This window comes from Lucilia sericata, unplaced genomic scaffold (genome assembly GCF_015586225.1).
Source record: "Lucilia sericata isolate MDLA Ls3-8-SP2 unplaced genomic scaffold, ASM1558622v1 Contig000470F_arrow, whole genome shotgun sequence".
Classification (NCBI taxonomy): domain Eukaryota; kingdom Metazoa; phylum Arthropoda; class Insecta; order Diptera; family Calliphoridae; genus Lucilia; species Lucilia sericata.
The window spans coordinates 96,563-113,723 of NW_023994485.1; the positions used below are offsets into that span (position 1 = coordinate 96,563).

Sequence of the window (17,161 nt, forward strand, 5' to 3'; positions counted from 1 at the left end):
TTAACCTAATTATGAGCGAAATAATGGACCGCTTTTAACCATTTCCAATAAACTTCGTCCTTGGATCAAAAGAAGAATATATGCAAAATTTTTTAAAATTATCATGAAAATTGCGACTTGTAGCGTGCGCACAAGTTTTACATGGACACACAGACAGGCGGACGAACAGACGGACATAGCTAAATCGATAAAATTTAACAAATATTCTCTATTACTGCGGTTTGCTTGTGAGGCCTGCGGTAGGTTAGTAGTAAGTGTTCTAGTCTGTTAGGTTCCCATCTGAGGCACTGGTAAGGGAGCGCACAATAGGCCCGATTTAGGTGTATTTCATACATCCTCCTTTCAAACTAACTAATGCAGTTTGCTTGGTATTGAAAATTTACAAGATCGGTCACGATTTGAAAGTAATTTTTAAAGTACTCGTAACAAATCTTAATGAACAGCAGAAGTCTGTTATGCAACTTACCTCTCGCCCATAAAATACTTAATAATAATCTCGAATATGTATTACTTTTTTGTATTACATTTAAATATATATTTTTTTATTATTTCTTTTTTGAAAAATGTGTGAATTTGAACACATTTCTTGTTGTAGTAGTTGTTGGTTTTTCGTTTACATACATAAATTAAATTCTTATTACAAATATGCGATTTTCTTTATTTTTTTTTTTTTTCGTTTTTAAAACATTTAAATTAGAATATATGAAGAAAAGAAACGGAAAAGTTTAAAATAAAATAGTTTATACATGTACACATGTTACAAAAAACGACACATACCATCATCTGTTTTATACTATTAACTAAAAATTTGTTTTATTATTATAATTTTTATAAAATACATTACATGAAAAATAAAATATATTTAAGAAATTGCGAAAAATATAGCAAAAACTTAACAAAACATATTAAAATATATGGAAATGAAAAATGAAAAAAACTAATTTCTTTTTATTTTTCAAAGGGTTCAAAACAAAAAAATCGTTAAACGATAGTTAAGAGAGCGCGGGGGCGGGGCAGGTAGGTCCTTTTTTATATATACAGTTTTTTTTCGGTCAGAGTTAAATTAAATATTTTCTTTTTTAAGAACGTGTTTAACAAAATTAATTTAATTATTTATTGCATTTATTGTTTGTGGCTAAAAAAAAGTTATAACTAAAGAGCGCGCGAGAGAGAGAGAGAGCGAGAGCATGGGCGTGGGTAAAATGGTTTGTGTGGGAAAGAATAGTAAAACAATCAAGCCACCGTCATGGCATTGCCACCTTTGTAACCAACAAAGTAACCAGGATCACCAAAGCGATCATATAACTGAAAATATAAAAAAAGATACAAATTAAAACAAATTAATTCAATTTTCGAAAAGGGGTTTATTTAATAAAAGAAAGCATTCAGTTTAAAATTTAGGTAAAAAATTTAAATAAATTGATATTTAATTTAAGATTTAAGGTAAAAACAAAACTACAATGTTAGCATTTAATGAACTATTTCTACAAGAAATTAAAAATCTTGTTTTTAATATAATATTTCAAACCAAATTATTTAATAGAAATGAAAATTATTAAGGAATTGTAATAAAATATAAAATTTCAGTTTTAGAGTTTTAGGCAAATCCAAAACTTTATCATAAAAAGCAAATTGTTTCTTTCAAAACTTTTAAAATATTCAAAGTGAGGTTATGTTAATTTTATCAAATTTTCAATTTCCAACTTTTACAACAGATTAGTATGATTATCATAGATAACTACATTAAAGCAACAAAGTTTAACTAATATTAAAAGAAAACAAACAAACATACAATACATTAATAAAATAATTAACAATTTTAAAAATAAATAAACCAACAAAATAATTTTCTTTAATATTTACATACCTGGTGTTTAATTTTTACAATTTTCAATTACAAATCCAAAAATTAAGAGAGAAAAAAAAGACCACTAATTGTTGTGTTGTTTTTGTTTTGTTATAACAATAAAATATTGTAAATTTTTATTTTTTTTAGATTTTTGGTTGATATAGTTTTTTTTATTTATATATATTTTTATAATACATAATAAGTAATTAGTTCAGTCAAATATTAATAGTTTTTAAACATATAGACATTATAATTAAGATTGATAGCTTAAAGAAAACACTAAAAAAACTAAATGTTTCAAATTATTAGTAAGTTTAAAGAGAGCAAAAAAAAAGACACACACATAAAAATTAACATGTTTTGTTGTAATATAATTAAAAACTAAAAACTAACTACACTGACAGACGACACAGTTTTTTCTTTTAATTTACTTATAAAACTAAAGCAAAATAATTTTAAAACTATATAAAACACACACACACGTACGTACAAAGAATTACATTACACTTAAGAAAAATAATAGAACATTTAGAATTTTTTTTTATATATTTTTTTTTTCATTTTTAGTTAAAAAGAAAATTGGTCCCTTTTTTGATAGATTTAAAAAAAAAAAAAATTATTTTGTTGGTTGTTTCTTTTTTTTTTTAATAAAATATGAATAATATGGATCAAGTTAAAAGGAGACTTATTATAACTTTAGTTAAGTTAGTTAACATTATATATTTAAGGGACTTTAGTTATGAATTTATTAAAAAAAACTTGGTTCGTAGCACCATTTTTATGTATGATCCTACGAGCTCATGTATTAGTTGCAAAATTTATGATTCTTATTTTCATTTTAAATTAAAAATACTTTAACAAACTTTTAATTTATTTAAAGAACGATATTTTTAAGCAAATTGCTTAAAATGTTGTTATAACTTCTATACAAAGTGATTTTTTTAGAAAATGTTGTCATCTAAAAGAGGCAAAAGATTTTGATACTCTCAAGGCATCTTAAGTACTTTAACAAATTGTTTATAGACTGTCCAAAAGACTATTTTATAGACTAATCTATATATTAGTTTATATACTAGTCTGTAGGCTAGTAAATAGACTAGACAATAATCCACATATTAGTCAATAGACTAGTCAACAACTAGTTAATAGAATAGTTAACAGACTTGTTAATAGATTAGTCAACAGACTTGTCAATAGACTAGTTAACATGCTATTCCGTAGACTAGTCAACAGAACAGTCAATAGACTAGTCAATAAACTAATAAACTAATAAACCAATAGACAAGCCAATAGACATTCAATATACAAGTCAATAGGTTTGTTTAATAACTAGTTCATAGAATAGTCAAAAGACTATTCCATAGACTAATCAATACACTTGTTCATCGACTATTTAATAGACTAAGCCAAAGACTAGACCACAGACTATTCCGTAGACAGAACAGTCAACAGACCAGTCAATAGACTAGCCATAGACATCCAATATACGAGTCAGTAGATTTCTTTACAGACAAATCAACCAACTAGTCTATAGACTAATCAACAGATTATTCAATAATACATTGAACAGAGTAGTCAACAGACTATTCCTAAGACCAATCTATAGACTAATCAATACACTTGTTCATTTACTATTTAACAGACTATGCCACAGACTAGACAACAGACTATTCCGTAGACTAGTCAACAGAACAGTCAATGGACTAGCCAACAGACAAGCCAATATACAAGTCAATAGATTTGTTTACAGACAAATCAACCAACTAGTCTATAAACTAATCAACAGATTATTCAATAGTATATTGAACAGACTAGTCAACAGACTATTCCTAAGACCAGTCCTTAGATTAGTTAATAAACTAGTCCTTAGACTAGTCAGTAGACTAGTTAGTAGACTAGTCCTTAGACTAGTTAAAAGACCAGTCCTTAGACTAATTAATAGACTAGTCCGTAGACAAGTCAGTAGACTAGTCAATAGAGTAGTGAGTTGACAGATCAATTATATTTAGAAATTTCTATTTTCATTGTCTGCTTTAAACCCTATTTTGAGGGAACATAGAATTTTTTTTTTTTCTGAAAAATCCAATTTTTAAGATATTTTCTTATTAACTTAGCAATAACGCCTAGAATAGTTCGTGTATTAAGAATTTAAAAAGAATTTAAGAATCATAAATATTTCATAAAATGTTATTTTTTTTAAATAATTTCTTTCAAGAGTACTTTTTTATAAATGATATATCAGTTTAAAAAAAAGTTTCTTATTTTTGTAAATTAAGTTTTTATATAATTTGGAAAAGATATTTTTCTATAAAAAATTTTTATAAACCAATTTTTCTTTTCTATTTTTTTTAAATATTCTCTACTGTTTTTGTATTAGCTCTACTAAAACATAGAACTTTTGTTTTTAAGATTCCCTTTAAAAATTTTTTTGTTTTAAAAATATTATATGAGCATTCTTGTTTATTTTTATTATGGTTAAATTTCTTTTATAGTTTAAATTATTATGTATATATTATTATGTTTTTGTATATTTTATCATACTAAAAAATTTTAACTATTTTTGTGTTTTTTTTTAATATAAATTTTTTTTGTAGCTTGATTTTTGGTTAACAATACATCATCATTATTTAATTATTATTTAGTAACTTAATTAAGTTATTAACTAAAAATTTGTTTTCCGTTTTTCCGAGATAAACTGAAGGCCAGTTCAGTATATTTCTTTATATAATACAAAAGCTTAACTTTTGTTTAGTTTTCTTTATTATTATTTTTTTGATATTTGCTTTCTTGTTTTGTTTTTAATTATAGAAGCTCACCTTTGAATCGTCAAGATCTTCCATATCACTACTATCGTAGTCACTATCAGGTGGTGTTAAAGGTTCAGCTCCTCTTTTTTCTAAAATATTTTGCATTTCTGATTTATTTAAAATGCAGGCCACCTGATAAGCAGTTAAACCGGCATAAGTAGCTGTTTCTAAATTCAATTTTTGACAATCATCTAAAAGATAATTGGCTAAATCTTCATTGCAGCATTCAATGGCAATGTGTAGAGGAGTGCGTCCCGATTTGCCTTCCTGCAATAACAAAAAAATTACAATAATAATTAAAAAAATATAATTCTTCAAATATTGTTCTAAGAAAAACTTACTCTAGCATTAATATCAGCTCCATATAAAACTAATATGCGTAAAATGTTGATAAAACCAGCTTGAGCGGCCAAATGAACACATCTTTCACCTGTTGAAAATAAAAAAGGAAACATTTTAATTAATTACTGTATATCTTCTTAAATAAAGAAGAAAATTTCTTTTAAACAAACAAATAATTGTAAAAAATTTACTTTTTTAAATATAACGTTTTGTGGCAACAAACAAAGCTTAAGCAGTAAAAGCTTTTTCTTTTGTTTGTATTTAAAAAAACGAAAGAAAATAATGAATGAATGAAATCGTAGTGTGAGTTTTCTATAAATCACAAATCATCCGCCAACTATTAATTTTTATAAATAAACCATTTAAAAAGCTGGTTATAATATTTGTTTAAGCTTTTTTTATAAAGGTTTTTAGACGTTAACAAACTGTGTTGTTTTAAAATAAATATTTCAACGTCTAGTAATACACAGACAATCAAGAATACTATAATAAACGTAAAACAGAAATGAAGGTAACGTCAGCCAAAGTTGACAACGAAAATGCTGATGATGATGAAGATGGTTTTTTTCAGTTGTAGCGTTAGATAGATGGTTTGGTTTGGTTCAGTTCGGTTAGGTTTGGTATGCTTTATATGGTTAATTTGTAGGGGTTATAATAACAATACCAATATCAACAGTTAAAGCAAAATACGAGAAAACACATGTATTGTGTATTTATATTTGTATAAATATCTATCTATAACTATTTGTTGGTATTTGTTGTTTTGATATCTGTGTGTTTATTATACAAAACTCCCTGCTAATGTATGAGTGCAGAAAAACCCCATGAAATTCCCATCATATTAAAACGAGTTAAACACAAAAAAAATTGTTTAATTTCTATACATACCAATAGACATTAAGACATACGTACATACTTACATACGTACGTATGTATGTATATTTGTTTGTATATACATATTTATAAACAAAAGCAACAATTTAAATTAACAATAACAATAAACGGCAAATAATTTTGAATATAAAACAGAAAAAAAATTTATTATAACAAAAACAACAAAAAAAATTTTTGTTTAAAGAAGTGCAAATGTTTAAAGTTTAAATGTAAGAAGAAAAAAAAATAAATATTTTAACAATGACAATTGTTAAATGTTTAAAAAGATTATGTTACAACTTTTTAAAATTACACTACAATTCAAAACAAAACTTTAAAATCCTACAAATTTTTTTAAAACCAAATTTTCGAATTGAAATTTCCTAAAGCAATGAACTTTCTTTAAACAGATTGCAATATTGCAAAACCAATTTATAATACTTGAGCAAAACTAAAAACTATTGCCAATTGGTGTTATAATTATGTTTATTCTTTCACTGAAAGTAATAGCATCAGTTTCGTTAGATGATTTAATAAAATTCTTAATTTCGAGAATTCAAAATCAATTTCAAAATTTCTTGAAAATTATCAAATTTTGCCTAAAATCTTTATTTTATGTCCGACCTTGAGGTTTTAGCGGATTCTTAACAAATTTCCTAATTTCAAATTTAAGTTCGAATTTTCGAAAATTCCAATATTTTTTAAAATATTGCCTAAAACCGTTATTTTATGTCCGCCCTTGAGTTTTTAGCGTATTCTTAACAAATTTCCTAATTTCGAAAATTCGAATTTATGTTCGAATTTTCCAAAATTCCTGTATTTTTTAAAATTTTGCCCAAAATCGTTATTTTTTGTCCGCTCTTGAGTTTTTACGGATTTTAACAAATTTCCTAATTTCGAAAATTCGAATTTATGTTCGAATTTTCTAAAATTAAATTTTTTTTTTAAAATTTTGCATAAAATCGTTATTTTATGTTCGCCCTTGAGTTTTTAGCGTTTTTTTTTTTTAAATTTCCTAATTTCGAAAATTCGAATTTAAGTTCGAATTTTCTAAAATTCCTGTATTTTTTTAAATTTTTGCCTAAAATCGTAATTTTATGTTTGTCCTTGAGTTTTTTAGGGAATTTTTAACTATTTCGAAAATTCGAAATTTAAGTTCGAATTTTCAAAAATTCCTGTATTTTTTTAAATTTTGTCTAAAATTGTTATTTTATGTCCGCCCTTGAGTTTTTAGCGGATTTTTAACAGATTTTCTTATTTCGAAAATTCGAACTTAAATTCTTTATTAATTTTGCCTAATTAATTTTCATATAATTGTTAAATTTTCAAATTCATTATGTTGTTTTTCATAATCATCGCCTTTTTGTTTATTTTCCAAAACTACAAATGGTGTAATTTTTCGGTTACAACCTTAACCGGTTTGGTTTTTCGAAAAAAGTATATTTTTTTAGTTTAGTTAACATTTGTTAAAAAAACAATATTTAAAGAAAGTTTAATCGATCAACATTTTATATGATTTAATTACAACGTTTCGTATGCAAATTTAAACCAGAAAAAAAAACTCTTTTTTTGTTAAAACAAAAGCGTCAAGCAAAACTTAAAATTTATTTATAGATATTTCATTAATTCAAAATTTATATTTATAAAAATTTTGTCAAAGCAAAACTTTTAAGCGCCCTAGTTTGTATGTTTAATATACTGTATATGAGTATGAATGGCAGTCAGAGGCTTTAGCTTTCCGAGCTTATAACATTCATAATAGGATTATTAAATGTGTTTATAATTTTAAATATATTATTATTATTAAGAGGGGCCGTCATTAAGATAATCTTTTGTTTTAAAAAGCCAAATGTAAATGTGTTTGTTTGGATATTTATAAAAACCCTATATAAGTGTATTTATGCAAATTATATAATGCCAAAAGAAAAAAATGGGGGAATTTGGTATTTATGAACATAAATATATACAATATTAATAATATACAAGAGAAGACTTGTTTGTCTTTTCTGCTCTGCTCCATTTCACTTTAATTAATTACAAATCTATTTTTATAGTTTTTGTTTTGTTAATTTATACAAAACTATAAATTTTTTTACCAAACACGTGTAAGTAAGTTACGACTTGACTCATACCACAGACTACAAAAAGATTAAAAAACTTTTTATAAGTTTTTTTTTCTTTTTAGCTTTTTTTGCAAATAAATTAAAATTTTATTTAAATATTTTAGAAAATTGTTATTGAAATTCTATAATATGACCTAAGTTACTGCAATTTGATAATTACGTTGTTGTAAAATAGTTATGTATGTAATTTTACGTCATTTGAGTTTATAAAAAAAAGTGGGTTTTCTCTTACCTCTTCCCTGTCTCTATGTCTTTCTCTCATTGTGTGAACTTACTCTCCTCCATTTCGCTAGATTTGTTTTGTTAGATTTTGAAATAATCTACAAATTTCTAGTATCTTTTTGTTGCTATTGTTTTGTATTCATTTTATTTATTTTCTTTAAACTGAAACTCGTGTATGCAAAATATTTGAATTTTTATTTGTTATTATTGAAACCTTAGAGAGTTTAAGTGAGTTACGCTCACTCAGTTTTGATTTTGAAAATAAAAGAGTTGGAAAAAAAGGTGTTAAGAAAACGTTTAAAAAAAACTGGTTGCTGTCTTCTTATAACTCGAAACCTTAAGATTATAAATAAAAAAAAAAAAAAAACAATTTCGTTTAGTGGCAATTTCATTGTATAATGTAACAATTTTTCAAATTCATTTCTATTCCCCTCGCCTGCCAAGACGTCTGAACTTTTGTTGTTTCTATGTCTAGCTTACAGGCTATAAGAATAAATTATAAATTTGCTTGCAAACAATTTTAAATATTTTATTTAAGCGAAAACGTACGAATAAACGAAAAAAAAAAAATATATTATAATAGTGTCACAAATATTTTTAATAATGCTGATGTCAATTTGTTAATACAAACAAACAAAAAAACTTCATTCATAATACAAAGCTGAATTATCAATAAAATAAAATTATTGAATCAATCATTAATTATTGTTTTTTTGTGGTTACAATTAGCTGAATTTAAGACTCATTACCTAATCCCTGTAGCGTAATGTGTACTTTAAGTACTACATGCATTAAATCTTAAGTTAAACAGTAATTTTTTGTTTTGGGATTTCCCCCTTAACACAACTTTATATAAATGAGAGGTGAGTAATAATCATCATCAGCAGCAGCAGCACACTTTTACTAAATAAAGAAAAAAGCTAATAAAAAGTAGATATTTCTAACAAGATTAAATAGATCTACTTAGTTAAAGAGAAAAAGAGAGAGTGTTATGTGTTACTCAACTTAAACCACAACTTTTAGTTTTAGCATAAATTAAATAAATTTTGAAAAAAATATATATAAATTTTAAAATTAGTAATAAATATTTATAATAAAAGTTTATTTGGTTTGCCTTTCAAGTGACAACATTTAATAAGATTTAAATAAATTGCTATAAATCCAGATTGTATTCGTTTGCAAGAAATAAGCCAAACCTTAATGTTTATGTATGACTACTATTTGTAGTTAAACTTGAAATATTGGAATTATTAGCAAACATATTTAATGCTATACGTTCTAACGGTTATTAACATTTCGTTATTTGTTTGTTTGTTTTGATTGTTGTTGTTTTGTTAAAATAACAAAATTATATACAAAAATTCCCAGAAATAACCAAATAAATTTTAATTAAAAAAATGGCGTTTTAATTTCTTTTTTTTTAAACTTTTTTTGCTTATGATTTTTTTTTTAAAACGGAAATATTTTTAATAGAAATTATTTAACAATAAAAATATGCAATTAAAACAAGTAGTGTTTTGAAATTTAATAAAAATTTTTAATCCAACAGCTATTGAAAGGTCTCTGTCTCTCAAAAAATCTCTCAAATCCCAAAACTTTTAAAAATTTGAATTAAAATTTCCGAGTTTTTAAAAATTTTACATCCAACAGATCTTGAAAGTTCTCTGTTTCTTAGATTTTGGAAAATCTCAAAACTTTTAAAAATTTGAATTAAAATTTCCGAGTTTTTAAAAATTTTACATCCAACAGATCTTGAAAGTTCTCTGTTTCTTAGATTTTGGAAAATCTCAAAACTTTTAAAAATTTGAATTAAAATCTTCCAGTTTTTAAAAAATTTTGAATAAAATTTGATAAATTTCAATATTTTTAAGCTTTTAAAAACATTTTTTCTTAAAAATTATTAACAATTTCTTAATTAAAAAATCTTTTAACAACAATTCTTATACAAACAAATTAACAGTTTGTTTATACAATTAAAACTAACACACAACTTTATTATAAACAAAAAACGCTTGTGTTTTTTTTGGCAAATTTGTAAATAAAAAACAAGTAAGAAATTATAGTTGGGCGAGGCCGACCATATAATACCCTACACCTGTTACAAAAATAAAATTTGATATAGTTTTCATAATAAAGCATTTAAGTTGAAGTGTACTTTGTCTCAGATATACTTAAGCCATTTATTGTTGAATAATATTGTGAACATATAAGTCAAATTTTGAAAGGGGGCTTTGTATAGGGGCTACGGTCAAATGAGACCCTATAATTATAAAATTCATGAGAGTCATCAAGGCTAGTATAGAACTTGGTTTTGCAGCTTTTTGTCGAGATACGATTATATTAAACTTATTCGTCGGGTTCAGTTGTATAGGGGCTAGGTGAAATCATGGACCGATGTTAACCATTTTTAATAGGCTTCGTACCATAGAAGATCATGTGCCAAATTTCATTGAATTATCATAAAAGTGCGACCTGTAGTTTGATTACAAGGTTTACAAGCCCTATTCAGGGGTTCAGTTGTATGGGGGCTAGGTGAAATAATGAACCGATCTTAACCATTTTCAATAGGCTTTGTCCCTGGGACAATGGACAATCATTAGATGGACGGACTGACATAGCTAAATCGACTCAGAAAATGATTCTAAGCCGATTCTAGGACCAATATTATTGTGCGTTACAAACATCAGCACAAAACCCAATATATCCTCCCCACTAAAGTGGTGTAGGGTATAAAAAAAGCAATTTGATATTGATAGATTGAAGATAATTATTTTAACAACATAAATAAACAAAATACGATACAAAACAGACAAAATCTTCAGCAAATTAAAAAATTTATTTTAACAGCTGTTTTTTTTATAATAATAATGTCGGCTTTTATTTTTATTAAAAAAAACTTAAGAATTTCCGTATACACAGGCACAAACTTATAAAACAATTAAGGAAAAACCAAATTATTAATAATCTTGTTTAAGATAAAACAAAACAAAACAGAACAAAAAAAATTATAACAAATATTTGAACAGCTTCTAAATAAAGGGGAATTTGGCTGCTAGAAGATTAAGTGAGTGAGAGATACAAACTTAATCAGTTTATAATATAATGTCCTTCATCATATATGTATAAGAAAAAGATTACAAGTTGAGGGTGGAGGGAAGCAAAGAAAAAAAAGGTAATTAAAAGTTCATTGATTTATAAAAATGTAAGAAACAAATTAGCTGGAACATGAAAAAACACACACTGTTTAACAATATATCAAGTACATTGGTATCAATTTAAATAATGTTAAGTCATTTTTAGGAAATAAATAACAATTGATAAGCTAAAATTTGAAAAAACAAACTTGTTAGATTTCTGTAACTCAGTGTAAATTGTATTTAATATAATTATATAGAAAACCCCAATATAAACAAGCAATTTTTTCAAATGAAAATAATATTTAAAGAAAAATTTTATAAAAAATATGTATAAATATAAAACCACAAAGCCTCCAAAGTCAATTGAAAACAATAACTTTAGGAATTTCTACTAAATGCAATAGATTGGTTATTCCATTACAAATTAATATTCAAAGTTTAAAACATTTGTTTTTTTTTTAATACTATTTTTGAGTCATTCACATTTAGTTTCCAAAAATTCCAAAACACACTGAAATAATGACTGAGGCATGTTTTAAATACGCATTAAAAAGCCACAAAATGAATGTATGAATGTCTTGTTTAGGGATTTTTTTTTTTGTAATCTATTGGCTATACCTAGAATTTTAGACTAAAATCTATTAAATTTGCTAAAACAATTACCAAGTAAATAAAACCAAATTAAGTTTAAAAGAAAGATAAGGATGGAAAAGTTGTTTTAACACAATTAAATAAAACAATTGCGTTTTTTTATTGCTAATTTTCTTGGCCACACATTGTTGGGCTTTTGGAAAAACCCTTAACTTTCGAATATCAAGTTTAAAAACGTCAAACATATGTATTTATATAACGATGAAAGTGGTTTTTCCCTTCATTTTCATTATGTAGCCAAACAAAATAATAATAAAAAAATAAACAAAAAAACATTTAAAACAATTGCTTACAGAAAAAAACAAAAAGAAAAGAAATGCATAATCACGTTCAAAAAGGAAGCATTAATTCATATACACACAACATTTTGTGTTCATTCCAAGCCAACAACCACCAACCATACACCTTACACTGCTTGGAGTAAGTGTAAGCAAATATAAACATTTAAAGCGTGACTTAAAATTCCACCCCACCTTCAGCATTAACAACTAACTACCACAGTAACTAACTGCTGTTAAGTACTGTTGTTTACAATGTGCAAAAAAAAAAGTTATAGCAAAAAAAAAAAAACTGCTGACAATGAAAAAAACCTGGTTGTTTTATGTAAAACCCAGTTTTAAACGCACAACTGATCAGAAAAACAAATTTAATAATAAAAAAAAGGGGGTCGGACACCTCACGCGTGGTAAAAACCTAAAAATGTGAATAAACCCACATACAGTGTAGTGTGTGTATGTAACCAAGAGCATCGAGCCAACAAAATAAACTGAAAAATCATTTAAAATAAACATAAAAATGTCAATAACAAAATAAAGTTAATAAAATTAACAGTATGCACTGTAAGTAACAAAGAAATGTTAATAATAAATGAACCAATGAAAGTCTTTACGAGTAAAAACCCTTTTTAGAAATTATGTCATTTTTTATATACATTCACACATACACTCAAATTGAATATGTGTTAAATAAATCAATACCACGAAAAAAAACCAAAATCTCACTTCACACATTTATTTGGATCAAGTTGATATTTTTTTTTTGGATTGAAAGTTTAAAAATGTTAACCCTTTAAGAGATCACAGTTTGAAAGCTAATGTCGCCAGTTAATAAGATAAGATTTAATCCCAAAAAAGTTGTTTGGATGCTCGATATTTTGTGCAGGACTTTCTTGGAAGGTCTCTTTATAAGAGTACATCTGTATTTGAGTGTTAAAAACTAATAGACAGATAGATCGTTCTATCGCGCTCAATACACTATATCAGATGTCGTTTTAAACTACTTCTCGGAAAATTTCTATTTGATTCCTGATTTGTCAAAGATTGGCTGGCACTTAAAGCCCCCTTTACACGAGCACACAAGTAATATGATCTGTCAAAATTTTGTTTAGAAGAGTACGGATGGAATCGTCTAAACGCAATATGTAATGAAGTATGTAATGAATGACAGTCGTATGACCCTCTTAATTTTTTAAAATTATTCAAAAAACAAGCAAGTCGCATTAGATCAGGGATGTATTTTTATGTAAACACATACAAAAAAAGTGAAACAGCTGTTTCCATCTTACTTTATTATTGTTTTATACCAATCGTGTAAACACCAAAAATATAAACCTTACGACTTTTATTCTCTTTTTATACCCTCCACCACCATCAGTGGTGATAGAGGGTATATATAACTTTGTCATTCCGTGTGTAACACCAAGAAATATTCATCTGAGACCCAACAAAGTATATATATTCTTGGACCTTATGAAATTCTGAGTCGATTTAGCTATGTCCGTCTGTCCGTCCGTCCGTCCGTCTGTCTGTCTGTCTGTATAAAACATTCTCACGTTAACAAGAAGCAATAAAAATTAACGAAATTCACCCAAAATATTTATTATTGTCCTAGGCAGTTTGGTATTGAAAATGAGCAAAATCGGTTTACACCGGGAAAAGTTATGAATCAAAATTTGAAACAACCTCGAAAAAAATAAGCATTTTTTACATATTCTGATGTAATTTTCTCGAAAACTATAAAAGATAATTCCATGAAAATCAGCATACATTCGTTTCTACACAAGATCTTGATTCCTGCTGAAAATTGCCAGAATCGGTCCATAATTTCATATACCTCCCATACAAAAGTACATATTCCCGGAAAATGGGTTTTTTGATAATAACTTCCGTCACAATGTTGATATCTTTACAAAATTTTACAAATTAAAATCTTATGTCAATAGAATTCATTCAGAGAAAAAATTTTCTGGATCGGTCCATAATTGGACATAGCTCCCATACAAGGTCCCCTCCCGAAAATAACTTAAACGCAAATAATTCATTTCTAAATCAAGTTATCTATATAAAATTTGGTACAAGTATTGCCCTCACATACAGAAGTATTACTATGAAATTTTTTTCCGATCGGTCCATTATTGGTCATAGCTCCCATACAAGGTCCCATCCCTAAAATCACTTAAACGCGCATAACTTACTACAAAATTAAGATATCCATATAAAATTTGGTACATGTATTACTCTCACATACAGAAATATTACTGTGAAATTTTTTTCCGATCGGTCCATAATTGGTCTTAGCTCCCATACAAGGTCCCTTCCCGAAAATCACTTAAAAGCGCATAACTCATTACTAAATTAGGATATCTATATAAAATTTGGTACAAGTATTGCTCATATGCAAAGAAATATTACTGTAAAATTTTTTTCCTATCGGTCCATTCTTGGTCATAGCTCCCATGCAAGGTTCCATACTTGGTCATAGCTCTCATACTAGGCCCCCTCCAGAAAATTACTTAATTGTACAATATTCATTACCAAATAATGATACAGATACAGAATTTTGAAATTTTGTTTTTATATACACAATTGGTCATAGCTCCCATACAAGGTCCTCTTTCGAAAATCTCTTAAATGGACATTACTCATTACCAAATAAAGCTATTGATACAAAAATTCTATTTCAAGATTTTTGCACGATCGGTTCATAACACACATTACTTATTACTAAATTACGATATAGATACAGAATTCTACTGAAATATAGCTTTCATGTCCAGAAGTTTTGCTTAAAGAATTTTTTACGATCGGTCTATAATTGGTCATATCTCCCATACTAGGTCCTGCCCCTAAAACCATATTTAACTAGTTGCATTATCAATTTATGTAGAACAAAATTATATATATGTATTTTGAAAATCCTTAAATCTTTCACACACATGCATGCATGCAAATTAATAAAAATCGCCAAGCGTTGGTAATGTTCAATAAATCTTGGAATTGTAATAGATTTGAGCTGTTTGAATCTAGGGATTTTTCTATTTAAGATATGAGAAAACTTATTTCTACAAATATTTGATCAATTAGAAAAGTATTAATATAAAAGTAGCTGGTGGAGGGTATTTAAGATTCGGCTCAGCCGAATATAGCACTCTAACTTGTTTGTCATAAGGATGGCATTTCATTAGACTTTACGTACGTAAAGTGTGATCGTGTAAAGGGCCCTTAACCAGTTCAAATATCACAACTTTAAGTGCATTTTAAAAATGGCTTTAATAGTTCCAATTTTGAGACTCGAGACGATTCAATTTAGCCCCTGCTAGGACATTCCCTGCCAATGAGGCAAGAAGTAGACTAATTTTGTTTCAAATCTATTCTATTGAGACTTTTTAAATATTCTAGATCATTTTAAAAAAAGCATTTCGTCGTTGCTCCGACAAAAGCAGTCATGTGAAAATTTTCAATAATTTTTTTATTTCACTATTTAATGCCTTTATTGGTCATACACCCACCCACCAAATCCCAAGAGTATAATATTTTTTGTTCAGAAATTATGATGGTATTTGATAATTTTTTTTTTGTTTACAAACAAAATCAGTTATTTGTAATAAAATATTCAAATTTTAAAATATTTTGCTCCAAAAAGCTTAAAACAACAACGGTTATGTGTAGGTTTTATTAAATATTTAATTATAAATAAGAAATGGCAAATCATTCTGGAATATATCTACAACACACTTGTAGCTAGTGGGCTTAGGTTCGCACGAAACATATAACTTCAAATGTAGATCGTGAAATTACAAAATAAAACAGTTTTTTTTTTTGCTCTCCTGAAAACCTAACAAAAAACACATAACTGTTTTTGTCGGAACAACGACGATTTTTAAATTCATGTAGAGAACTGTCTAAAGCAGTCAATTAAGCCTCTACCACGATATGCGAACGTTAAGAGAAGAACCAGTCCTAGGGACTATTTTTTTTTTTGTTTTTTAGAACTTTTTAACAAATTTGGCTTCTTAATTAAACTGGCCAACTGGCAGCTGGAAGTTAATATCACACAGTTTATATAAAATAGAAATTTTTAACACATTTTAAATACTTAATATATATTTTTGTGTCATAATATCAATAAATGAAACAAATTAATAAAAATAAATACAAATATACCCCAATGACTCAATCTCAACACGGGAAATTTAGGAAAAAACCATATGGAATCATTTCTAAGAAAATTAAATATTTTATATATAAATTAAAAAGCAGAAATGTTTCCATCCAATTAAACTTTAATCCCAGGGGAGCCACAAAAAACTACAGACGCCTGCTATAAAACAAATTTTTATTGAGAAAATCCCAGCTTAATAATAACTGATAACAGCTACACAAAAACTAATTGAACTAACATAAACTATAGATTTAACAATGGGTTAACTATAATGATAATAATAACTCTGATAATAATGATAATGATCATCATAATGTTAGTTTGTTGAAAAAAATGTCTTGATGCTCAAAATTTTTTTTATTGGGTGGGAATTTCCAAAATAAAAAAAATTTGTTAAGAGTGTGTATACATCCATACATACGTATATGTGGGCTTAAAAAAAAAGAAACCAGTATTTGTTTTAAAAAAAGCTACGTCTGTATATAAAAATAAACTTTAAAATTTATGAAAAAAAAAAGAAATCTTTTAACAAATCAAATTTCAAGAGACAACTAGACTCTTAAAAATATATGTATACGAAAAGAATTAGTTTCATTTGAAATTATTAAGAAATATAAAGGAAATTCTAAATAAATTAATTTATTATTTAGATATTTTAAATAATAAATAACGACTATAGATAAGTCAGTTATAGTCCATAACAATGTTTATGATTTT

At 26.3% G+C, this 17,161-nt stretch overlaps 1 protein-coding gene across 2 annotated transcripts in view; it reads right to left on the reverse strand.

Moving 5' to 3' along the window:
- Nucleotides 1-524: 524 nt before the first annotated feature.
- LOC119605274 (NF-kappa-B inhibitor cactus-like) overlaps nt 525-17,161 on the reverse strand; it is a 29,258-nt gene continuing 12,621 nt past the window's right edge. Inside the window, exons 5-7 of one of the 2 annotated variants that reach the window (XM_037958299.1) lie at nt 4,998-5,086; nt 4,666-4,923; nt 525-1,305 (exon numbers count right to left, since the gene is read on the reverse strand). In XM_037958299.1, coding sequence (XP_037814227.1) covers nt 1,234-1,305; nt 4,666-4,923; nt 4,998-5,086 — 419 coding nt within the window. In that variant the 3' untranslated portion in view covers nt 525-1,233. The remainder of the gene's footprint in view (nt 1,306-4,665; nt 4,924-4,997; nt 5,087-17,161) is intronic. The other variant, XM_037958300.1, reaches the window with a different exon arrangement.